At 39.3% G+C, this 26,654-nt stretch overlaps 1 protein-coding gene across 1 annotated transcript in view; it reads right to left on the bottom strand.

Moving 5' to 3' along the window:
* Positions 1-614: 614 nt before the first annotated feature.
* The window catches only part of LOC124776396 (tRNA (uracil(54)-C(5))-methyltransferase homolog), a 109,041-nt gene continuing 83,001 nt past the window's right edge, over positions 615-26,654 (bottom strand). Inside the window, exon 8 of the mRNA XM_047251372.1 lies at positions 615-820. Within this exon, the coding sequence (XP_047107328.1) occupies positions 618-820 (203 nt within the window). The 3' untranslated portion in view covers positions 615-617. The remainder of the gene's footprint in view (positions 821-26,654) is intronic.

Genomic DNA, 26,654 nt, shown 5'->3' with positions numbered 1-26,654 from the left:
TATTCAATCTTTGGTCTGCGGTCCTTGTTTCTGCTTATACCCAATCTGATTGACTCACCTCTATACTTTTTTACCTTTCTTGCTATTTTACTTCCAGTCCCTACATGTCTACTGCTTTTTCTTACTTTATAAACCTGTTCCACTAACTGCAATTAATCTCCACTTTATCCACTTTATTAATTAATGGGATTATGTCTAACTTGTAGTTAGAATCAGATGGTATGGCTGCAGTTATCTTTGAAAAGATAGGCATGTTCCCCTTTTTTCAATACTTCGGTTTCTATGTGCTACATTGTTCCCTTTACTACTAAAATTTTGAGTTTATTTGTTTTATTTTAACTCTGCCTTTCTCTTCATGCCTCTTTCCTTTCAAAGAGAGCAACTTTTTTGTTCCAAAACTTAAGATAATATTAACACAAAGGTATTTCTGGTTAATGATTTTGAATTCATGGAAGAGAACTTGCGAGTAATTTTGGCAGTAAATTAAAAGTATCATTTTATCATCTCATAGTTTGTCACTGTAGATATATTTTAAAGCATTCAAGAATAATATACGACAGCAGAGATTTTCTGTCTTTATTAAAACAATATTAGATACAAAATATACAGCACTGATGTCATCTTTCAAATAAAAGAATTAATTCAGTATGAAATGTATGTGGGAACATATCAACAGGAATTATCTGGCGTAAGTGAAATTTCCCAGATTCTTGAAGCTGAACAAAATTTGAAAGAGTGTTAGGATTATCTGCTTTACAAGACACATAGACCACTCTCCTTATTTGTGGGCAATTGTTCAGCACATCCACAACTTTTGGACCTGAAACAGAACAAACATTGTTCAGTTAACACAAAAACAGTAAAAACCTTTGACTAAACATTTTCATTTTATTTTAGTAGTAAATTTTACATTTTCCTGTTACATATTTCTGGTTAAAGGCAATTCTCAAGCAAGTGATTACTGAGCTATTTACACACACACACACACACACACACACACACACACACACACACACACACACACACAAAGAAAAATCTAAAAAATGTGGCCTCTGAAGAAACTATTGTTTTGTACATAACAGCTGCAGCAGTGGACACACTCATATTGAAGATAAACACATAACTAAATTAAGCCAAATTAAAATAGGTGAAACTGTAAACTGTAGTCTTTTTTGTCAAAGTGTGAAGTTATTTCCCAGTGGGAGCTATAACTGTAAACCATTATTCGTGTTATATGGATATTCATATTAAGCTTAGCAATGATATAGTTGTCTGAAACAGGCATGTACATCACTAATTGTTCACAGTTCAGTATGCTCCATTCACGCAATTTCAGCTGAGCCAGACTGCCAAGAAATACTGTGAACAATTTTTCGCAAACATAACACACACATTACCTATCATACTCACAAAGAGATGCAGTGGCCATGACATCCTTTTCTCCTGATACTGTCCATTTGCTCCGTAATTGTACCATCCCACAGTCCAAATTGATGATTTGTGGAGTGTGCCTCTTTGCTGCACTGGGGACTTTACAAGGGCTGTTCAAAAAGTACTTGAGTTTTATTTACAAAATCACTCTTCAATCAGATACAATTGTTTGACACTAGTCACCTTCAAAGTAGACCCCTTCAGCTTCTACACACCTCTCACAACACTGCTGGAAGCACCACTGGAAAGTCTCTTTTGGTTGGGTGGGCAGCTGCTCCATCAAATTTTGCATAACGTATTCGCTATTCTGATATATGTTCCCTTTCAGTGTCTTTTTCAGATTAGGAAAAAATCAGAAGTCACTTGGAGATAGGTCAGGGGAACAGTGAGGTTGACAAACCACAGTCATGTTGTGTTTGGCCAAAAACCTCTGAATTAACTGAGAACAATGAGAGAGTGCATAATCATAGTGAAGGTGCCAACTGCCCGCTGCCAACGATCCCTGTTGTCTGCATCTCATTGCTTCACAAAGGTGATGCAGAACCTCTTGCTAGTACTCTTTACCAACATTAATATCTTCTGGGGTGTTCTCGTGATGGACCACACCATTGTATTTAAAAAAGGTGGTCAGTAAGTCTTTCCTATCACTGCGGACCTGCCTTGCTTTTTTGGGTCTCCAGGATGATGGCTGCTTCCACTGCAATGACTGGAACTTTGTTTCTGTGTCATACCCATCAACCCAGGCTCATCACCAGTGATCACTGTGTCAAGAAGGTTGGGATTACTGTTCACAGTATCCAGCAAGTCCTGCAATCTCTGAAGAAAGTTGCTTCTGCTCAGTTGTTAGCAATTTTGCCACAAATTTTGCTGAGATCCTCCAGAGGTTTAAATTTTCTGTTAAAATGGAGATGAATGGATCTAATACTAATTCTAACCTAGTGTGCAATTTCTCTGATCATGATTTGTTTGTTCTGCATCATCAGTGTCCTTACATGATCGATAAAAACCTCATTTGCAGATGTTGAGGGACTGCCTGAATGCCTTTCACTTTTGCTAAAGAGCAGCCATCTTTGAAGCAGTTGTACCACTCCTGTGTTGCACCCATTCCTTCATCCCCAAGCACTTGTCAATCCTGCAAATTGTTTCAATTGAGAAGTGCCTACCTTAAAATAAAATTTTATACACTAAAACTATTCCACTTTTTTTCTGTAATTTTTCCACAACACAAAAACCAAAGACTACCACTTACATGTGTCCCCTTGTCAATGGCTAGCCATTGACTGGTTGTTTCTGCAGTCATGAAAAAAAATCAGGCAAGTGCATTACATATACCTACAAACATAAAGAGCATGTGCGCCGCAATACAATTTTTAGTTTCAACAATAAAAAATAAGCTCAGATATTGTTTGAACAAAATTGGCATTCTACGAATCGGAGCACGGAATGTCCAGGTAGGCTAGAAAATTTAAAATGAGAAATGAATAGGTTAAAGTTAGATGTGGAGGGCATTAGTGAAGTTTGGTGGCAGGAGGAACAGGAATTCTGGTAAGGTGATTACAGGGTTATAAATATAAAACTGAATAATGGTAATGCAGGAGTAAGTTTAATAATGAATAAGAAAATAGGAATGTGGATAAGCTACTATGGTCAGCTGTGAACACATTATTGTAGCCAAGATAGACATGAAGCCCACATCTGCCACAGTAGCACAGGTTTATATGCCGACTGGCTCCGCAGATGATGAAGAGAGTAAAGAAATGTATGATGAGATAAAAAAAAAAGATTTGAATAGTTAAGGGAGACAAAAATTTAATAGTCATGGAGGACTGGAAATCAATAATAGGAAAAGGAAAAGAAGGGAAAAATAGCAGTTGAATATGGACCAGCAGAAAGGAATGAAAGAGGAAGCCATCCGCTAGAAATTTGTACAGAGCACAATTTAATCATAGCTAACACTTAGTTTTAAGAATCATGAAAGAAGGTCGTATACATGGAAGAGACCTGGAGGCACTGCAAGGTTTCAGATTGATTACATAATGGTAAGACAGAGATTTTGGAACCAGATTTTAAATTGCAAGACATTTCCAGGAGCAGATGTATGTGGATTCTCACCATAATTTCTTGGTTATGAACTGTAGATTAAAACTGAAGAAACTGCAAAAAGGTTAGAATTTAAGCATATGGGACCTGGATAAACTGAAAGAGACTGTCAAGAGTTTCAGAGGGAGCATTAGACAACGATTGACAAGAACAGGGGAAAGGAATACCGCAGAAGATGAATCGGTAGCTTTGAGAGATGAACTAGTGAAGGCAGCAGGAAATCTAATAGGTAAAAAAACAAGACCTAGTAGAAATCGTAGGATAACACAGGAGATATTGAATTTTATTGGTGAAGGGATAAAGTATAAAAATGCAGTAAATGAAGCAAGCAAATTGAATACAAGTGTTTAAAAATGACAATGACAGGAAGTGCAATATGGTTATACAGGAAAGACTATAGGACAATGTAAGGATTTAGAAGCATATATCACAAGGGGAAAGATAGATGCCAACTACAGGAAGATTAGAGAGACCTTTGGGGAAAAGAGAACCAGCCATATGAATATAAAGAGCTCAAATGGAAAACCAGTCATAAGCAAAGAAGGGAAGGTGGAATGAGTATATAGAGGGTCTATACAAGGGTGATGTTCTTGAGGGTAATATTATGGAAATGGAAGACTGCAACGACGAGATGGGAGATACTGCGTGAAGCATTGGACAGATCACTGGAAGACCTAAGTTGAAACAAGGCCCTGCATGTAGACAACATTCTGATAAAACTACTGATATCCTTGAGAGAGCCAGCCATGACACAACACTTTCATTTGGTGAGCAAGATGTATGAGACAGGCGAAATACCCTCAGACTTCAAGAAAACTATAATAATTCCAATTACAAACAAAGCAGGAGCTGAGAGATGGGAAGATTATTGAACTATGGGTTTAATAAGACACAGTTGCAAAATACTAACACGAATTCTTCACAGAAGAATGGAAAAACTGGTAGAAGTCAATCTCAGGGAAGATCAGTTTGGATTTCGGAGAAATATAGGAAAATGCAAGGCACTACTGATCCTATGACTCCTCATAGAAGATAGGTTAAGGAAAGGCAAACCTATGTTTATAGGATTTGTAGACTCAAAAACAGCATTTGACAATGCTGACTGGAATCTCTCTTTCAAATTCTAAAGGTGGCAGTGGAAAATACAGGGAGCGAAAGGCTATTTACAATTTGTGCAGAAACCAGATGGCAGTTATGAGAGTGAAAGGCCATGAAAGGGAAGCAGTGGTTGAGAAGGGAGTGAGATAGGGTTGTAGCCTGTCCCTGATGTTATTCAGTTTGTATATATAAAATCTGGGGTAGGAGTTAATGTCCAGGGAGAAGAAATAAAAACTTTGAGGTTTGCCAGTGACATTGAAATTCTGTCAGAGACAGCAAAGGACTTGAAAAAGCAATTTAACAGAATGGATAGTGTCTTGAAACAAGGATATAAGATGAATATCAACAAACCAAAACAAGGATAATGGAATGTAGTCGAATTAAATCAGGTGACGCCAAGGGAATTAGATTAGGAAATGAGACACTTAAAGCAGTAGATGAGTTTTGCTACGTGGACAACAAAATAACTGATGATGGTCAAAGTAAGAGGGGATATAAAATGTAGACTGGCAATAGCAAGAAGAGCATTTATGAAACAGAGAAATTTGTTGACATCAAGTAGAGATTTAAGTTTCAGGAGCTCCTTTCTGAAGGTACAAGGTGACACATGGGAGACGGACGGTTTTGAACTGCGTAGTACTGAGGGCACGGTGGTGGGAGGTGGTCGTGGTGGGGATAGTTCTGATCATGGTGGGGATAGTTCTGATCCACCCAAGACGTCATTTCATTTACTCAGTCACTATGGAGCAGTGGGACTTGCAACGTCGAGTGTTTGTCTATGACAGTTTCGTGAAAAGTGGTGAGTCTATTATTGCTATGCAGCGATTGTTTGGTGCGCGGTTTAATGTCGGTCAACATGGAGCTGTTCCAAGCCATAACACAATCCTCAGATGGGTGGAAAACTTCAGATCAACTGGAAACATACTGGATAAGAAGCACCAGAAAATGTTGAAAGGGTAAGGCAAGCGGCAGTCAGAATTGCAGGACCGTCGGCGAGACGTCATGCTAGTGAGTTACAAATCAATCGTGACTCGATTAGATGAATTTTTCATAAAGAATTAAAATTCCATCCCTACAAAATGCTCACTGTCCAACAACTTAAGGAAACTGATTTTGCTGTATGAGAAGACTTCGCTTACAGAATGCAAGTGATTTTGGGATCGAATGAAAATGAAATTTTATTGATGAGCGATGAAGCTCATTTTCATTTAAACGGGACCATGAATAAGCAAAACCTACGTTACTGGGCTCCAGAGCATCCACACCTTATCCACCAGCATCCTCTACACTCAGAAGAGGTAACAGTCCGGTGTGCTCTTGGCTCTGTTGGCATTATTGGACCTTATTTTTTGAGGCGAAAGGGGCCACAGTTACTGTTAATTCAGTTCATTACATTTGTATGCTTGAAACATTCTTGAAACCAGAACTAAGAAGATGACGAATCCCTTTAAAACGAGTTTGGTTCCAGTAGGATGGGGCAACATCGCAAACTGTGAACACTTCAATGACAGTTCTAAGACGCATGTTTCCTGGCCGGATTATCTCACGTTTTGGCAATGTTCCTTGGCCTCCCAGGTCTTCCGACTTGTCAGTATGTGACTTTTTTCTGTGGGGGTACCTTAAGAACTGTGTCTCTAACCACAAAACACGAAATTTGAATGAGTTGAAGAATGCAATAATTCAAGAAATTGCTGCCATCCCTGCAGAGATTTTAGACCGTGTGATGGGGGATTTTGAGAAGAGACTTGAGTCCTGCATTCAAAATGATGGACATCACCTTGACGACATTATTTTTCACAAATAACTTTGTTAACTAAAATGGCAAATAATGGACTTTGATTTTGTGTAAATAAACATGCATTAATTTTAAAGTTGGCTGAGTATTATTTCATTAAAAACCGTCCGCCTCCCGTGTGTCACCCTGTATTTGTATGGAGAGTAGCCATGTAAGGAAGTGAAACACAGACAATAATCAGCTTAGACAGGAAAATAATAGAAGCTTTCGAAGTGTGGGTAGATCACATAACTAATGAGGAGGTACTGAATAGAAATGGGGAGAAAAGAAATTTGTGGCACAACCTGTCTAGAAGAAGAGATTGGTTGGTAAGACACATTCTGAGATATCAAGGGATCACCAATTTAGTACTGGAGGGAAGCAGGAAGCAGGTTCAAAATCATAGAGGGAGACCAAGAGATGAATACAGTAAGCAGATTCAGAAGGATGTAGGCTGCAGTAGTTACTCGGAGAAGAGGAGGCTTTCACAGGATAGAGTAGAATGGAGAGTGAATCAAACCAGTATTTCGAATGAAGACCACAACAACAACAACTTGGAGAGTGAATCAAACCAGTATTTCGAATGAAGACCACAACAACAACAACTTTCTGAACAGCCCTCCTACATATTATTGATAGATTATCTGCCCTGTTGCCTCCTTATTGTAACTCATGATGGTTCGTGGCACAGTCATGGCATTTCCACTTGCAAGTACTCAAGTCATTATATTTAGTTTCGGTTTTATCTCTAGGCTACATTCAATGCACTACAAAATGCAAGACAGGCACAAAATAAGATGTTTTTAATTGATCATTTCATTTGGGATTAATAGATTTTGAGAAATCTTTTGACACGGTTTGCACAATTTATTAGTGTGCTGTATTTGCTTTGTTCAACGTAATCATACATCATCTAGTATGTTGAAAGTATCTGGTTCCATTTTGAAGCAAACCCATTTAGTTATGCCTGCAGCAATTTGACCACTGCATGCCCGCCTGTCCCCCAATGAATTAGAACATACTTACATCTTAATGACTTTTACAGCAGTAAAAAGCAAGAAAATCACAGTGGACTCCATATTGTGAAGTAATGGATAAGTTGTCATACACACAAATACATATAATTTATTATTGAATTTAGGAAGCTGGTTGAAACCTGAAATTGATAGCAGTGGGTTTTGGGTGGAAAATTTAAGTGTTTATTGAAAGGATGGGTTAATGGGAAATGGAGGTGGTGTACTTGTTGCAGTAGACAAGAAACTCAAATCCTTTGAAATAGAAACTGAAACTGCATGTGAGATTGTTTGGGCAAGGCTCAGTATCAGGGGTGGTCGTAAAGTGGTAAACTAGATAAAAAAGCAGTGGTGTCATATCTCAATGAGACACTTGAAACTTCCAGCACAGGAAGAGCAGGCAGAGGAACTGTGGCACAAGGTTAAAATAATAACTAGCCATGCACTAGATAGATATGTACCCAGTAGAACAGTTCATGATGGGACATTCACTGTAAAGAAACTTCTAATGGAACAGAGGCTGTTGCAAAATACATGTAAAAAAAGAATGGGGCTATAGACAGACACATGCTGAATGAAACACATTTGGTTTTAAAGAAAGCAATGCGTTAAGCTTGCTTTCAATGACTACCACAGCAAAATATTGTCAAATGATCTTTCACAAAACCCGAAAAAAGTAAAGGCTGTTTGCAGCACCACAGTTAGTGTCCAGTCACTCGCAAATGAGACAGGAAGTGAAATTGGGGTTAGTAAATCAAAAGTTGAAATGCTTAACCCAGGAGAAGTACGCCAATGTAATACTCATACCATTGAAAAAAAGAGTGAAATATGGGTTAATGTCAGTGGTGTTGAGAAACTGCTGAAATTGTTGAAACTAAATGAAGCTACAGGGCCCAATGGTATCCCAATCAGATTCCACATTGTATTTGAGGGTGAGTTAGCCCTCCTTCTATAATATGTCATACGCCCTTCAGATAAAAAACTGTGCCCAACAGTCAGATGAAAGCACAGATCACATTTATTTACAAGAAGAATAGTAGACGTGATCCACAAACCCGGCGGGGTCAGGGATTTTCTCTGCCTCGTGATGACTGGGTGTTGTGTGATGTCCTTAGGTTAGTTAGGTTTAAGTAGTTATAAGTTCTAGGGGACTGATGACCATAGATGTTAAGTCCCATAGAGCTCAGAGCCATTTGAACCACTTGATCCACAAAACTACCGTCCAATATCCTTGGAATCAATTGATTGTAGGATCATAGAATGTATTCGAGTTCCAAAATAATGAGATATCTCAAATAGAATGACCCCCTTCGTGCCAACCAGCATGGATTATGAAAACAAGCAAAACCCAACTTGCACTTTTCCCAAATGACACACTGAAAGTTTTGGATTGAGACTGTCAGGTAGATGCAGTATTTCATGATTTCCAGAGAGTGTTCAACTCAGTACCACATCTACACTTACTATCAGAAGTGAGATCATATGGGCTATCAAGTGAAATTTGTAACTGGATTGAGGGTTTTTTGGTAGGAAGGATACAGCAAGTGCTTCGGATGGAAAGTCATTGTCTGATTTAGAAGTGACTTCAGGCGTGCCCCACGAAAGTGTGTTGGCGCCCTTCTGTTCATGCTATACATTAATGACCTTGCAGACAATATTAATAGTAACCTCAGACAATTTGCATATGACACAGTTATCTATAGTGAAGTACTGTCTGAAGAAAGCTGCAGAAATATTCAGTCAGATCTTGATAAGATTTCAAAGTGGTCAAAGACTGGCAACTTGCTTTAAATGTTAGAAATGTAAAATTGTGAACTTCACAAAGTGAAAAAACATAGAGCCCTATGACTATGATAGCAATGAGGCATGTTGGAATCAGCCAACTCATACAAATACGTGGGTGTAACACTTTGTAGGGATATGAAATGGAATGATCACATAGGTTCAGTTGTGGGTAAAGCAAGTGGTAAACTTTGATTTACTGGTAAAATACTGGGGAAGTGAAATCAGTCTACAAAGGAGACTGCTTACAAATCATTCATGCAACCAATTCTAGAATATTGCTCAAGTGTGTGGGACCCGTTAGGATTAACAGAGGATATCAAACAGAGAAGGGCACCACAAATGCTCATAGGTTTGATTGATCTGTGGAGAGTGTCACAGAGATACTGAAGTAACTGAACTGGAAAACTATTGAAGACAGATGTAAATATTCCTTAGAAAGCCTACCTATAAAGGTTCAAGAACCAGCTTTAAATGATGATTCTAGGAATATACTTCAATCCCCTACTTATCACTCACATAGTGATGTGAGGACAAGGTTAGTTAATTACAGTGATTAAATAATTATTCTTCCCACACTCATTGTGTGAATGGATCAAGAAGAAACCCTAATGACTGGTACAATGGGATGTAGCCTCTGAAATGCACTTCACAGTGCTTTGCAGAGTGTAAGTGTAGGAATGAGGAGGTTCTGCGAAGAACTGGAGAGGAAAGGAATATGTGGAAAATACTGACAAGGAGAAGCAACAGGCTGATAGGACATCTGTTAAGACATCAGCGACTGATTTCCATGGTACTAGAAGGATCTGTCGAGGACAAAATCTGTAGAGGAAGACACAGATTGAAATACATGCAGCAGATAAAGTTTAGGTATAGACGTAGATGTAGAAATGGTCCAAGAAATGCAAGATAGAGTTCAACATGAAAATGAAGAAATAGTGGACTAACAAAAAAGCTCAAGGTAACAATAAGAAAACACCTAATATACTGCAACAAAACACCAATAATAGCATATGATAACAGCACAGGAAATGCACCAATGTCCATAGGTAGCCCAAATGAGTTTAAAATTTGTCATGTAGTGGTGGTTTGTAAAAATTTAATAGGTGATTTGACAATGTTATGAAAAGAATAGTTGCCATTCACCATGTAGTGGAGATGCTGAGTTGCAAGACTCAACAAAAAGACTGTCAGAAAGTAAGCTTTCAGCCAACAAGGCCGTATCGGAAATAGACAACACACCCACACACTCCCATGCAAATGCAACTCACACACACACATGACCACAGTCTCTGGTCCCATCATGTGCTGCTGTTACAATCCGGCCTCAGCAGCCACAGACTGTGGCCACGTGTGTGTGAGTTGCATTTTCATGAGTGTGTGTGGGTATGTTGTCTATGTTGACTACTGGAGAAGTTCAGCATAACACTCACCATGAGACAGGAGCATACTCTGGCATATGGAAGACTGTGGTACATTTATTTTTGCATTAAGATTTAGCTGTTAGCTGTGTAAATGATCTATGCCCCACTGACTCCACACTGATTTACAGGTACTACAAAATCTTTATACAACATTTCAAGAGACCTAACTTGTATGCATTTGTATAAGCTGGAAACTAAGCAACACTCAACTGTTTGGTTCTTCCACGAGGAACAGAAATCAGCAAGACTGGTTCCTTGCAAAGTACTTCAAAGAAAAGATTGCTTCTTTCTATGGTTACATGGACATGTGACTATTGCTTGGCTGTCGGCTGTTCCTCAGCTTTCCCATGGGACTTGGACAGGAGTGCAAGCAGTGTAGCTAGTGTAGGCTACCCACCGGGCAGCCCTATTGTATGCATTCTGTGCATGTGCAACCCCTGCTCACACAAAAGAGTCCACGGTGGTACAGTCATGTACAGTATAGTGTGGCTGCCTGACTACCCACATGGTATCCCTGTTAGCAACCATCCCACCCACATACCCCAGCCTGTTGCTGCCTGCAGGTGGCTGGGCATCTGTGGGTGAACACTTGGGTTGGAACAGCCTACTGCAGGGGATCAAAGAACAGTTAATGCCAAATGGTATACAACACCTGATTTCCAAAATGTTGTCAATGAAATTATCATCATGACAATGGTGGAGAAAAATTGGCAGTGCATGTCTCATCATCCATATTCACCTGACTTACTACCTAACAATTTCTTTTCATTCACTTATGTCAAGAAAGTAGACAGTCGTGTCACATCAGAAGCTGTTGAATCTTTCCAGAGCGATGTTTTTCAGGTTCCAACATCAAAGTGAAAAACAGTTTTCAGAATTGGTTTGAATTCATACAAAAGTGTATTAATTTGGAAGGTGGGTATTTTGAGAAACAATAAAATTATTTGTACCCAAAACTGTTTTTATTTCATTGTTTTTGTAAAATGCTTTTTAAACTAATGGTGCTTTTCCAAGTTTCTAACATCGAAACACTTGTTGGGTCTTGGGTTGGCTTTTACAAATTTCAGTAATGTAAGTGAATTAAAAGTTTGTACAAATGCTGCTATGTTCTCTAATGTGCCATTAACCTTATGCACTGTATCTTTTTGACTTCACTGAGTCAGCTGTGCTGGAACAGTCTTGAAGGGAAGCAGGCTGCAACACAGCTTTTCTGCAGATTTCAATGTATTAATTATTCCTTACAAGCCTTCTACAAAAATATTGATGTCACAAAGCTACCCCATTTTTTAATAACGATAAACTGATTTTAACACTGTATTGCCCTGTTAAAATTTTTTACCTTCGTTTTATTTTTATCGTGATCGCAGGTATTACCCTCTGAAACCCTCTTGGCAGATTTAGGCTAATTTCAACCAACATCAACCCACCCTTTAGAAATTAAAAGAAAGTAATCTGAGTACTGCATCTTCATCACACATGTACCTGGGGAAATGAAGGTAAAATGTCAGCATTACAATCATAATACAACTAGGGTGTGGTAGTTGCCCCAGAGTTTGCCAACTAATGACTATTATCTCAAGAGCTTTCCATCTCCTCCATATCTAACAGTGGTTACCGTAGCAAGTCCTGAGTTTGCATCATCATTCTATAGCTTAAAAACCCCTGAGGCACTAAATAAAGTAATGAATGGCCAAGTATGCTCAGATGTTTGAAAATGGTAGATTCATCAGACAAGAATACCTTGTGATTCCATTGATATACTTTGTATGCAATTTGTGATACTGTTTGGACCTGGCAGCAGGAAAGCAGTGGGCTTTTAGGCTGACATTCTCCGTTGAGCATGTTATAGCTGTGGCTAACAGTATTAAATTAATCTTTGCTTGTTGGCAATATGCTGCATACTAGCTATTGTTGTGGTGTGAGCTAGTTGCAGCTGGGCTCTCGGCCAGGATGAAGTGAGCTGACCTTCGATGGTGCATTCATCAGCACCGCTCAGTAGCCATCTTAATGCTTTTCTAGCATGTCCATGCCATGGTCAGTCATTACTTAATTTTCAGTGTGATAGCAATTAGCAGCAAATTGTGGCATGTAGATTGAAATGCTGAATCTTATCAAAAGTGTTGATGTTTACTGAGTGTTTGAATAAATTATTTTACTGAGTGTTTGAATAAATTACGATTCATTACCAATTAACAATCGATGTTCTCACTTGAAACAGTCATCATAGTATCCCTGGAGGAATGTTTCATGAGATTAGCTGTGCAGAGAGTTTGTTTGAAAAGTAAGGAGAGACTGCCCTAATATAGTGGGCTTGGAGGAATACCAACAGGGTCACTACACATGGAGACCAATGATGAGCACATCGCATCCTGCAACAATTTTCGGATCTGGTGTTTGACAGCTAGTGTCTAAGTATTGTGAGTGAATTAGACATTTTTAGTGATGCCTCGCCTTCCAAGCAAAGTTCGACAGGAAAAGAATGATAGGCAGTGAATAATCTCATTTTAATTATATTTTGCATGTGCAGTATACAATTGAACAATAATGCCTAATGAAACAGGATGGTAACATAATCAATGGAGAGGACAGTGTTAATCAGGAAAGTGGTGATATGGATCTTGTTAATGAGTCTGAACTATCTGGTAGAATTCAAAATGAAGATGCCCTGGAAAGTGAAAATAAAAACTTGAATGTAAATGTTGAACAGATAACAACAGGGTTGAGATTGTAGGAAGAGAGGAAATGCTGAGGCAGCTTTTACAAAAAATGAATGCTGATTTGAACAAAAAACTCAATGATCATGAGAGAAATCTGAACAAAAAATTTGAACAACAAAGTAACAAACAGGACTAAATGTTAGACCAAGAGAGAGCGAATTTTTATAATGAGTTTCAGAGTAAGTTTAATAATTTCGCTCAGGAATGCAGAAAATCACGTAAAGAGAAACAATCAGGTTACAACACAGTGTTAAAAGATCGAAGCAGATGAAACTGAGATTCAGAAACAAGTCAACTCACAAATGGAAGTAGTAAAACAGGAATTACTGATGAACGTCATTACAAATAATGAGGTAGTTTGGGCTCAAACTGCATGAGAGGAAAATCAGTCATTAAAGTGGTATCAGGTGTGCAACAACACTGTTCTGATCTAGAATCAAAAATACAGATATTGGAAGGCACAATGAAGACCGTAATAATATCCCCTACCCCAGTAAATACAAGTATTACCCGACAAGAAATAGAAATTTTAATGCAATAAAATCGTGATATAAGTTGTTGTGAAAACATTGTTAACAGTGTGCTTGGTCAAGCACAGCTTAAAGAATTTGACCCGTATACACTATGACATCCCATGGATTTCATGAAACAATTTAAAACTGTATTTGCATGAATTCAAAATGAATCAGAAAAAATCAATATTTGTGTAAGACTCATGAATGCAGGTCCTAGGACATGGGGAAATTGTGTATCTGATCAGCATACTACATTTGCAGACTTTGAAAGTGCATTTTTCTGCAAATACTGGTCATGTGAGAAACAACAAAGTATAAAAGAGAAATTAATTGCAATCAGCTTGAGAAGTCGATGCAAGACCTCCTTAAAAAACACTGGGAGCACAAAAGCTATTTGGACAATCTTATTAGTGATGATAATTTGATCCTAATTTTGATAAAGCAATTACCATGGAAAGCAAGAAAACAGCATTGCGAACATCTGATGATTTGATGAGTTATTACAAGTTGTTGATCATTTAGAAGAAATAGATAATGGAGGAATCCCAAATGTATCAGAGCGAAATTTGACTCATTGTAATAAACAGTTTCAATGACATGATGCACCGCAGAAAGATAATTACTGACATCTATTGTAGGATCAACAATGTGACCATCAACAGCAACACAATGACATGCAAGGAGATGAACATTTGAGAAATTACTGGTGTAATGATGACCAAATTCAAAATGATGAGAGGTAATACCGGTAATGACCAATTTCAAAACGATGAGAGGAGAGAAAATGATTTTTGCACATATACCCAGCAGACAGTAGATGATGAAAGAGTTTGAGATCATACGTCAAGCAGAGATATGAATGGCAGACATGGACAACACACGCAATCTCCAGTAAACTAGAAGTAGTTTCAGATGACACCCACTCCAGAATGTCTGAACAATCTAATTCTCAAATGGGAGAATGTAAATAATTAAATGTGAAATTGAAGATATTAGGGCTGAAGTACTGAGAGAAGAGACACACCATGTAGATGATGTGTTGAATCCAGTGATTGAACTTAGTGTACGTGGTCAGAAAATTACAGCAATTTTAGATACTGGTAGTGATACTACAGTGATGTCTAAAAGTTTGTATGAACAGCTTCATAAAATAGAAGAGGTGCCTGTTTTCCCTGTCAATAGTGTGCAAATCATTACAGCAACTGGGCAAAGAAGTAGTGTTTTTACTGGACAGACACTCATTAGATGCAAGATTTTAGATACACATTTTTGCAACATGGTGCTATTGACTCTTTATTCTTTGACTGTGGGTTGGTTTTTTTGGCAACGATTGGCTGTCAGAAAGAAGATGTAAGATTGATTGTGGAAGAGGATGTTCAAGCATTTGTGATGGGGATGATGAATTGGAGGTTAATTTTTTCAGTCTGGTAGAAGAAAAAAAGAGTGTGTTTGCAGTATTATGAAATAGAATGATTCAGAAGAAAACAGATGATGGAACTGAAGCAGCAATATAGATGAAAGATACTGTATCCAGAGAAAAGGAAGTAGTAGTTCAAGATGTAATGTCAAAAATTCAGGTACTTAAGTAACCTGCCCCCTCTTCTTACTGAGAAAAATTGCAGGAACTTTTATGTATGCATGCCAATGTATTTCCAAATAAACCAAGACTTATGAGGGGATATAAATGTCATATTAAAGTGTGGCCACATGAACCATTTAAAATTAAATCATATTTGATATCCTTAGCTAGAAGAGCGGCCATAGGAGAGAAAATTAAACACAGGGTGCACGATGATCTGATTGAGAGATCAGGTAGTGAATATTGCAATCTGATAAATCCATGCATGGATCTATCAGGCTTGCTCTGGATACTCAAGCTATTTATTGTATTATTTTGCCCATGGGGGATCATCCTGACAACATCCAGGAGATTTTGCAGAAGTTTGCTGGTACTTGTTACCTAAGTAGCCTTGACATGGCTAGCTATTGACAGTTGGAACTGGAGGAAGGAAGCTCAAAGTACCATGTCTTTGTACAAAGGATGGTGTTATCATTTCAAATGGATGCCATTCAACTTAAACATTCATCAGCAGCAATTGTAAGTGCCCTAGATAAGATTCTCGGAAGACTCCTCTTACAGGACATAACAGTGTATGTTGATGACCTTTTAATTCTGCCACCTTGTACCCTTTTGCATGGTAAAGAACCTGAAAGTATCTTTGATGAATTTATTGATTTTCCATTATGAAGTGAATTGACCACTGAAGAAAAATAACAGATAGGCCTGAAGCAAATGGAGAAGATGAAATTGGCGAGAAAAGAAAGATATGACCATTTAGTGAAACCTGTTGTGTATAAGATTGGAGATTGTGTATTAATATGATCCCATTTTAAATCGTCAGCAGCAAAGGAAAAAATTAAGAAGGTTTTACATTACTATTTGGGACCATTTCGAATTCAGACACCAGTACAACCCAACTCTGTTGAAAAACTTAAATGGTAAAAAATATTTTGGACCCATCATGTCAAAAACATTAAACTGTATCCAAAGAGGATGTAGGGAAATGAAGAAGAATAGTGTGATAGTGATTGAGACTCCTGTTGTATATTTTAAGATGAGAACAGACTGTTGAGGCTTTTTCTCAATGAGTTAGGATAAAAAACTGGTCGAGTTTTTTCCCTGTGATCTGTTAGTAAGATGTTAATAACAGTGATTTATGAAAAGTTTGATTTTCTGCAAGTGCAGTGAAGTGATATTGCATATGATGGTTTTCAAACTTTTTTTTTGTGGATTATTACAATGTGAATGTGCTTCAATTTTGTCATTGCACTATTTTGAACTGTACTGTTGTGCGTGATGATTATATTTATTTATTGTCGTGGCATGATCTGTTAAAGTGAAGTGACCCTGCTGCACCTTTTCTTTCTATATTTACAGTGTTACTGTAACCTAGTGACATTATGTCACCGCTACATCAGAGCACACAAGCTGCTGTGCTCAAGGGAAGTAACCAACATCACCATACGCGACATCCAACAGTTTACGAATTCACCGCCGAGCAGCACACAGCAACAACCAGCCATGCTGCCTTACCTCCAGCAACACATTGCAGTGAACACAGCAGTCATCCACCAGTTTACGAGTTTTCCGCCAAGTGGCACACAGCGACATCTAGCCACGCTACATCGCTACATTACCACCACCGCTGTACCACAGCAAGTGGTGCAATAACCATAACCCCTCTTCCCTCACTCCACCAGAGTGTCTCTGTGTGCAATCATCCTACCCAGCAGGCCACAGACAAAGGGGTGTTTATCAACAAATCCACATGATGTGGAGTGGCGACACCACTGTGAATCCCATATCAAGTATTTACTGTGCTGGTTAAGTATTTATAAAAAAACGGAGTATCCACGAATGTAGTGATTAAATGTGATACAGATGTGCAACATAAAAATATTTTTGGATGTTACAAAGATGTTGTTTGTTGTTGTGGTCTTCAGTCCTGAGACTGGTTTGATGCAGCTCTCCATGCTACTCTATCCTGTGCAAGCTTCTTCATCTCCCAGTACCTACTGCAACCTACATCCTTCTGAATCTGCTTGGTGTATTCATCTCTTGGTCTCCCTCTATAATTTTTACCCTCCACGCTGCCCTCCAATACTAAATTGGTGATCCCTTGATGCCTCAGAACATGTGCTACCAACCGATCCCTTCTTCTAGTCAAGTTGTGCCACAAACTTCTCTTCTCCCCAATCCTATTCAACACCTTCTCATTAGTTACGTGATCTACCCATCTAATCTTCAGCATTCTTCTGTAGCACCACATTTCAAAAGCTTCTATTCTCTTCTTGTCTAAACTATTTATCGTCCATGTTTCACTTCCATACATGGCTACACTCCATACAAATACTTTCAGAAACAACTTCCTGACACTTAAATCTGTACTCGATTTTAACAAGTTTCTCTTCTTCAGAAACGCTTTCCTTCCCATTGCCAGTCTACATTTTATATCCTCTCTACTTTGACCATAATCAGTTATTTTGCTCCCCAAATAGCAAAACTCCTTTACTACTTTAAAGTGTCTCATTTCCTAACCTAATACCCTCAGCATCACCTGACTTAATTCAACTACATTCCATTATCCTCGTTTTGCTTTTGTTGATGTTCATCTTATATCCTCCCTTCAAGACACTATCCATTCCGTTCAACTGCTCTTCCAAGTCCTTTGCTGTCTCTGACAGAATTACAATGTCATTGGCGAACCTCAAAGTTTTTATTACTTCTCCATGGATTTTAATACCTACTCAGAATTTTTCTTTTGTTTCCTTTACTGCTTGCTCCATATACAGATTGAATAACATCAGGGAGAGGCTACAACCCTGTCTCACTCCCTTCCCAACCACTGCTTCCCTTTCATGCCTATCAATTCTTATAACTGCCATTTGGTTTCTACACAATTTATAAATAGCCTTTCGTTCCCTATATTTTACCCCTGCCACCTTCAGAATTTGAAAGAGAGTATTCCAGTCAACATTGTCAAAAGCTTTCTCTAAGTCTACAAATGCTAGAAACGTAGGTTTGCCTTTCCTTAATCTAGCTTCTAAGATAAGTCGTAGGGTCAGTATTGCCTCACGTGTTCCAATATTTCTGTGCAATCCAAACTGATCTCCCCCTAGGTCGGCTTCTACTAGTTTTTCCATTCATCTGTAAAGAATTCGCGTTAGTATTTTGCAGCCGAGACTTATTAAACTGATTCATGGCCATTGCTTCGATAGTTATGAGCAGTCCCTATTGAAATGTACCGAGGGCCTCACTGCAGCCTTTACAGATTGTAATTACCCTCCCAACCTTGTACAAAAATAGATATCCCATGCCTTATACTTCCAGTCACCCACCAGCTCCCAAAGTCCCACCATCCAGCTCAGAGGAGCATTCCCCTCGTGACTCATTATTATCCAGGACTGGTGCAACTCAATTACATTCTCCGCCAGAGTTTTTACTACCTCTCGTTATCCCCTAAAATGAGAAATGTCCTACCCACTATCCTTCCCACCCATCCCACAGTGGTATTCTCCACACACCGAACCTACACAGTATCCTCGATCCTCCCTACACAACTGCTGCTCATATTCCTCATGGCTCATATTCCTGTAATAGACCTAGATGCAAGACCTGTCCCATACCTCCTCCCACTACCACCTAACCCAGTCCAGTCACAAACATCACCTATTCCATCAAAGGCAGTGCTACCTATGAAACCAGTCACGTGACCTACAAGCTAAGTTGCAACCACTGTGCTGCTTTCTACATTGCATGACAACCAACAAGCTGTTTTGTCTGCATGAAGGCCAATGACAAACTGTGGCCAAGAAACAACTGGGTGACTCTGTTGCTGAGCACACTGCCCAACATGATAATCATTTCAATGAATGCTTCATAGCCTGTGTCATCAGGATCCTTCCCACCAACACCATCTTTTCTGAAGTGCACAGGTGGTAATTCTCCCCGCAGTATATACTTTCCCATGACCCTCCTGGCCTCAACCTTGGTTACTCATTGTTCTTACCCATCTAGCCCCTTCCCTATTACCATTCCAGCACTACCAGCACTCTATTCCACCAACACATCCAGTTTTTTCACTTCTCTCCTTTTCTACTACTCGCCCCCCCCCCCCCCCCCCACCCCCCCACCCCCTCCACTTCCTTGCTCTCCATCTAACTTCATGACTGCACCTAACTATCCTACTCTCCACCTCATCCTTGAATGCTCCCACTAGCAGCACTTTACCATCACCCACCCCTGCCTTGCTATCCCTCTCCCTCCCTCTCACCACCCCAGTCTCCTCCCTTCTGCCACCTGGTTGCCTATCCCATCATGTGCTGCTATTTGTAGTCTGGCTCCACCTGCCTCATGATATGTGTGTGTGTGTGTGTGTGTGTGTGTGTGTGTGTGTGTGTGTGTGTGGTTTTTGACAAAGGCCTTGTTGGCTGAAAGCTCACTTTCCAACAGTCTTTTTGTTGCACCTATCTGCAACCCAGCATCTCCACCATATGGTGAGTACATTTCGTCCTGGACTTGTCACTGTTTGATTGCTTCATTAGTTACTTTAATGGTGAACTTTAAAGTTGATGAATTCAGTTAGGAATTAAAAGCAGAAGAATGTTAATTTGCACAATTATGGCAGTTAATTTAATATATATTTTTACGTGGTCAGTTTTGCACTGAAACTTTATGTCACCATACATTTCCAGGTGAAATTAATTTTTGATATCTGGGGATATGGGAGGGTACAGTGTCCTTACATGGCAATGTATTTCTCATGGCAATGTATTTGCTGTATGTTAATAATTTAGATGTACATATATTTATTGATGAAGTTCTCCAATGAGCACATTGTAGCCATGGCTAATAGTATAAGTTTATCTTTGCTCGTTGACAATACGCTGGAGACTAGTTATTGTTGTGATGTGAGTAAGAGTAGTTGGGCTCTCAGACAGGATGGAGTGAGCTGAGCTTGGATAGTGCATGCATTGGCACTGCTCGGTAGCCATCTTAGTGCTTTTTTAGGGTGTTGTTGGCACGATTGGTCATTGCTTAGCTTCAGTGTGGAAGGGATTGGTAGCCAATTGTAGCATATAGATTGAAATGTTGAATGTTATCAAAATTGTTAATGTTTAATGAGTATTTTAATAAATTATGATTCATGACTCCTTAACAATCAATGTTCTCACTTGTAACAGTCATCATAGTATCCCTGGAGAAATTATTTAATGAGATTAGCTGTACAGAAAGTTCGTTTGAAAAGTAAGGAGAGAATCAAAAAATCCAAAGAAGTGCAGTCGGTTATGTAGTATCATGAAATAGGGGAGAGAGTGTCACAGGCATGATAAGTGATTTGGGGTCGCAATCATTAAAACAAAGGCATTTTTCATTGTGGCGTTACCTTTTCACGAAATTTAAATCAGCAACTTTCTCTGCTGAATGTAAAATTATTTTACTGTCACCAGCCCACATAGGGAGAAATGGTCATCATAATACAATAAGAGAAATCACAGCATGTACAGAAAGATTTAAGCATTCAGAGAATGGAACGGTTGAGAAATAGTATGAAGATGTTTCAAAGAACCCTCTGCCAGGCTCTTAAGTGTAAATTGCAGAATAATCATATAAATCTGCAGGCTGGCCTCCCAAGCTCTCTCTGGTAAAGATTCAATTGATTGCAGTTTTTTCATCAGAAGTTCCTACTTCATGACTGACAGTGTATATGCTCCTAACAGGTTACAGGGTATATGCTCCTAAAAGAAGAAGATAGTTAGATGGATTCATTGGTGTCAGAGAACCTTAATCATATGAACTATAAGTAATGTGAGAGACCGTAATCATGAGGCAACAAAAGACAGCAATCAGAAAGAGTATTACGACCTACAAGGTAAAACTTTCAGCAGGCAATCCAGTTGAGGAGCAAGGGACAAAAACAGCAGCCAAGACTACATGTAGACATTATATAGCTCTCCTGTAGGCAGCTTAGTTAGTTGTTAGGGGAGAAAAGTTTACATTTTCTTCATCTGTGTAGACTGGCAGTGTTTGTTTCACACTGAATACCCACTCAAACAGTTGACACACATTTTGGGAGACATGTACAATGTGTTTAACTTACTTACTGCTTGCGCACATTCCTAACAGGTGCCAATACCTTTACAAGTGACAATTATTTGGCCTTTTTTTAAAATATTTGAAACAGCACAGTCAGCTTTGCATCCATAGAAATACGTCTACTTGGATGAATCTGGTATTAATATGTTACTGCTGTAACACACACACATCAACAAAAGTTATATATCACCCCTTTATTTTGAAATCCATGGTCAGGAAACAAAGGCTGACTGAGTAATAAGTATATATTCATATTCAATGTGTTCAAATAAATAAATAAATAAATAAATAAACATTTGTGTAATGACAAAATTGTCTGTTTCCCATGGGAGGTTTCTCACAAAACTTGGGGTGATGTCAATAGTGGTCGAACACCCATTTGCTCTGATGCAGGCCTGAATCCATCACAGCATACCATTGATGAGATGATCAAGCTTGTTCCAAATTGTTCCACTCTTCAAAGCTGATTCTGTGTAAGTTGTGCACAGTATGCAGTCATTGCTGACATCCAAAATCAGTTCACTTCAATTGATCCCGCACATGTTTGATTGTGTTCATGTCTGGGTAGCAGGCAGGCCAATCCACTCTGATGATCCTAGCTTGCTAAAGGAATGTCTTCCTGAGAACAGCATGATGAAAAACTTTGGCCACATGCTCCCACTATTTGTTGCAGAATCTCGTCTCAGTAATGGAGAGCAGTGAGATTGCCCTAAACAACCATGAAGGATGTATTTAATGGCATCTCAGGACATCACTCCACCGCCACCATGTTGCACATGTAGGATACGTCTACATCATGACTACACAATTCACACTTAAATGCCTGGCAGAGGTAACTTCGAATCACCTTCAGACTATTTCTCTACAGTTACACTCTCTAACAGCCCATGGGAAAAATGAACATTTAATACTGTCTGTACGAACTCCGATTTCTCTTATTTTATTACAATGATCATCTCTCCCAATGTAAATTGGTAACAGTGTATGTAACTGTATTTAAAATTGTGTACTAATGTACAAAGTAAGCTATATCCCACATCAAATATTTGATGAATGGATGCTTAACAAACAAATAAATTAATCAATTCAATTAAATATTTTCACATTCAGAGGAGAAAGTTGGTGATTGAAATTTCTTGAAAAAATAATGCCACAATGAGAAATGCCTTTGTTTTAATGACTGCCACCCTAACTCGTTTATCATCTTCATGACACTCTCTCTCCTACTTAGCGATAAACAAAATGAGTTACCCTTCTTCAGATTTTTTTTTATATCCTCTGTCAGTTCTATCTGGTAAGGATACATGAATTGGAGTGGCAATCATTAAAACAGAAGCATTTTTCATTGCGACGGGATCTCCTCATGAAATTTCAATCACCAGTTTTCTCCTCCAATTCTGAAAACATTCTGTTGGCACCCACCTACATAGGCAGAAATGATCATCACAATAAAATACAAGGTATCAGGGCTCGCACAGAAATATTTAAGTGCTCGTTTTTCCCGCATGCCGTTTGAGAGTGGAACGGTAGAGAGATAGCCTGAAGGTGGTTCATTGAACCCTCTGCCAAGCACTTTATTGTGAATAACAGAGTAATCACGTAGATGTAGATGTAGGATCCCATACTGCACAACAGTGTTCTAGCAGATGATGAACAAATGTAGTGTAGACAGTCTCTTTACTAGATCTGTTGAATATTCTAAATGTTCTTCTAATGAAACAGTCTTTGGTTGGCCTTCCCCACAAAATTATCTATGTGATGATCAATTTTAAGTTGTTTGTAATTGTAATTCATAGATATTTAATTGAATTTACAGTCCTTAAATTTGTGTGATTTATTGTATAACTGAAATTTATCAGATTTCTTTTCATACTCATGTGGATGACCTCACACTTTTCCTTTTTCAAAGACAGTTGCCACTTTTCACGCGAATAAATTTTTTGTCTAAATCATTTTGCCATTGGTTTTGATTTTCTGATGACTTTACTATACAGTAAATGACAGCATCATCTGCTAACAACCAAAGAGGGCTGCTCAGATGGTCTCCTAAATCGTTTATACAGGGTGTTACAAAAAGGTACGGCCAAACTTTTAGGAAACATTTCTCACACACAAATAAAGAAAAGATGTTATGTGGACATGTGTCCGGAAACGCTTAATTTCCATCTTAGAGCTCATTTTAGTTTCGTCACCTACACTTCCACCTACGCTCAATAGAGCACGTTATCATGATTTCATACGGGATACTCTACCTGTGCTGCTAGAACATGTGCCTTTACAAGTACGACACAACATGTGGTTCATGCACGATGGAGCTCCTGCACATTTCAGTCGAAATGTTCGTACGCTTCTCAACAACAGATTCGGTGACCGATGGGTTGGTAGAGGCGGACCAATTCCATGGCCTCCATGCTCTCCTGACCTCATCCCTCACAACTTTTATTTATGGGGGCATTTGAAAGCTCTTGTCTACGCAACCCCGGTACCAAATGTAGAAACCCTTCGCTCTTCGTGCTCGTATTGTGGACGGCTGTGATACAATACGCCATTCTCCAGGGCTGCATCAGCGCATCAGGGATTCCATGCGACGGAGGGTGGATGCATGTATCCTCGCTAACGGAGGACATTTTGAACATTTCCCGTAACAAAGTGTTTGAAGTCACGCTGGTACGTTCTGTTGCTGTGTGTTTCCATTCCATGATTAATGTGATTTGAAGAGAAGTAATAAAATGAGCTCTAACATGGAAAGTAAGCTTTTCCGGACACATGTCCACATAACATATTTTCTTTCTTTGTGTGTGAGGAATGTTTCCTGAAAGTTTGGCCGTACCTTTTTGTAACACCCTGTATAGATTAGAAAAAGGGGAACACTGGATATCACTTCTGTTTCACTTGATGATTTTGAATTGATTAGTATGTACTGTGAGCTTTTGAACAGAAAAATACAAATCCAGTTGCATGACTGAAGTTATACTCCATAGGAAGGCAATTCGATTAGAAGTCTCTTGTAAGGAGCAATGCCGCAAGTCTTCGGGAAATACAGAAATATGGAATTAATTTGATCCCCTGTTAGTAGCAATCATTATTTCATGCAAATAAAGAGCTAGTTGTGTTTCACAAAAATAATATTTTCTGAATTCATGCTGTGTATCAACAGAACATTGCCTTTGATATAATTCATAATGTCTGAACACATTATCTGTTCCAAAATCCTACTGCAACTCAACGTTAGTGACAAGAATCTGTAATTCAGTGGTTTACTCCTATTTCCTTTTCTGAATACTGGTGGTGTAACTTTACAGTCTTTTGCTATGGAAATTTTTGGTGTCAAGTGTCAAGTATATATATATAACAGAGGGAAACATTTCACGTGGGAAAAATATATCTAAAAACAAAGATCCATCCTTCATGAAATCCTCCCCACTCCGCCAAGAGTGTCTTTCCGCCGTCCACCTAACCTTCGTAACCTGTTAGTTCATCCCTACGAAATCCCCAAACCACCTTCCCTACCCTCTGGCTCCTATCCTTGTAACCGCCCCCGATGCAAAACCTGTCCCATGCACCCTCCCACCACCACCTACTCCAGTCCTGTAACCCGGAAGGTGTACACGATCAGAGGCAGAGCCACGTGTGAAAGCACCCACGTGATTTACCAACTGACCTGCCTACACTGTGATGCATTCTATGTGGGAATGACCAGCAACAAACTGTCCATTCGCATGAATGGACACAGGCAGACAGTGTTTGTTGGTAATGAGGATCACCCTGTGGCTAAACATGCCTTGGTGCACAGCCAGCACATCTTGGCACAGTGTTACACCGTCCGGGTTATCTGGATACTTCCCACCAACACCAACCTATCCGAACTCCGGAGATGGGAACTTGCCCTTCAGTATATCCTCTCTTCTCGTCATCCGCCAGGCCTCAATCTCCGCTAATTTCAAGTTGCCGCCACTCATACCTCACCTGTCTTTCAACAACTTCTTTGCCTCTACACTTCTATCTCGACTGACATCTCTGCCCAAACTCTTTGTCTTTAAATATGTCTGCTTGTGTCTGTATGTGTGGATGGATATGTGCGTGTGTGCGAGTGTATACCTGTCCCTTTTTCCCCCTAAGGTAAGTCTTTCCGCTCCCGGGATTGGAATGACTCCTTACCCTCTCCCTTAAAACCCACTTCCTTTCGTCTTCCCCTCTCCTTCCCTCTTTCCTGATGAGGCAACAGTTTGTTGCGAAAGCTTGAATTTTGTGTGTATGTTTGTGTTTGTTTGTGTGTCTATTGACCTGCCAGCGCTTTTGTTCGGTAAGTCACCTCATCTTTGTTTTTATATATAATTTTTCCCACGTGGAATGTTTCCTTCCATTATATTAAAAACAAAGATGATGTGACTTACCAAACGAAAGCGCTGGCATGTCGATACACACACAAACAAACACAAACATACACACAAAATTCAAGCTTTCGCAACCAACAGTTGCTTCGTCAGGAAAGAGGGAAGGAGAGGGAAAGACGAAAGGATGTGGGTTTTAAGGGAGAGGGTAAGGAGTCATTCCAATCCCGGGAGTGGAAAGACTTACCTTAGGGGGAAAAAAGGACAGGTATACACTCGCGCGCACACACACACACACATATCCATCCGCACATGCACAGACACCGCCTTTACAAATGTCTGCTTACACACACACACACATTCCATGTGGGAAAAATGTATCTACAAACAAAGATTCTGTAACTTACCAAACGAAAGCGTTGGTGCATTGATAGAAACAATAACAATAACAAACACAAACACACACATAAATTTCAAGCTTTCGTGACCCACGGTTGCTTCATCAGGAAAGAGGGAAGGAGGGGAAAGACAAAAGGATGTGGGTTTTAAGGGGAGAGGGTAAGGAGTCATTTCAATCCCAGGAGCGGAAAGACTTACCTTGGGGGGTAAAAAGGGACAGGTATACACTCGCACACACACACATATCCATCCGCACACAACAGACACAAGCAGACATATGTAAAGGCAAATAGTTTGGGTAGAGATGTCAGTCGAGGCGGAAGTACAGAGGCAAAGATGTTATTGAATCACATGTGAGGTATGAGCGGCGGCAACTTGAAATTAGCGGAGGTTGAGGCCTCGTGGGTAACGGG

This window comes from Schistocerca piceifrons, chromosome 2 (genome assembly GCF_021461385.2).
Source record: "Schistocerca piceifrons isolate TAMUIC-IGC-003096 chromosome 2, iqSchPice1.1, whole genome shotgun sequence".
NCBI classification, from domain to species: domain Eukaryota; kingdom Metazoa; phylum Arthropoda; class Insecta; order Orthoptera; family Acrididae; genus Schistocerca; species Schistocerca piceifrons.
The sequence above is the reverse complement of the archived record's forward strand: the minus strand, read 5'-3'. Positions and strand labels throughout refer to the sequence as shown.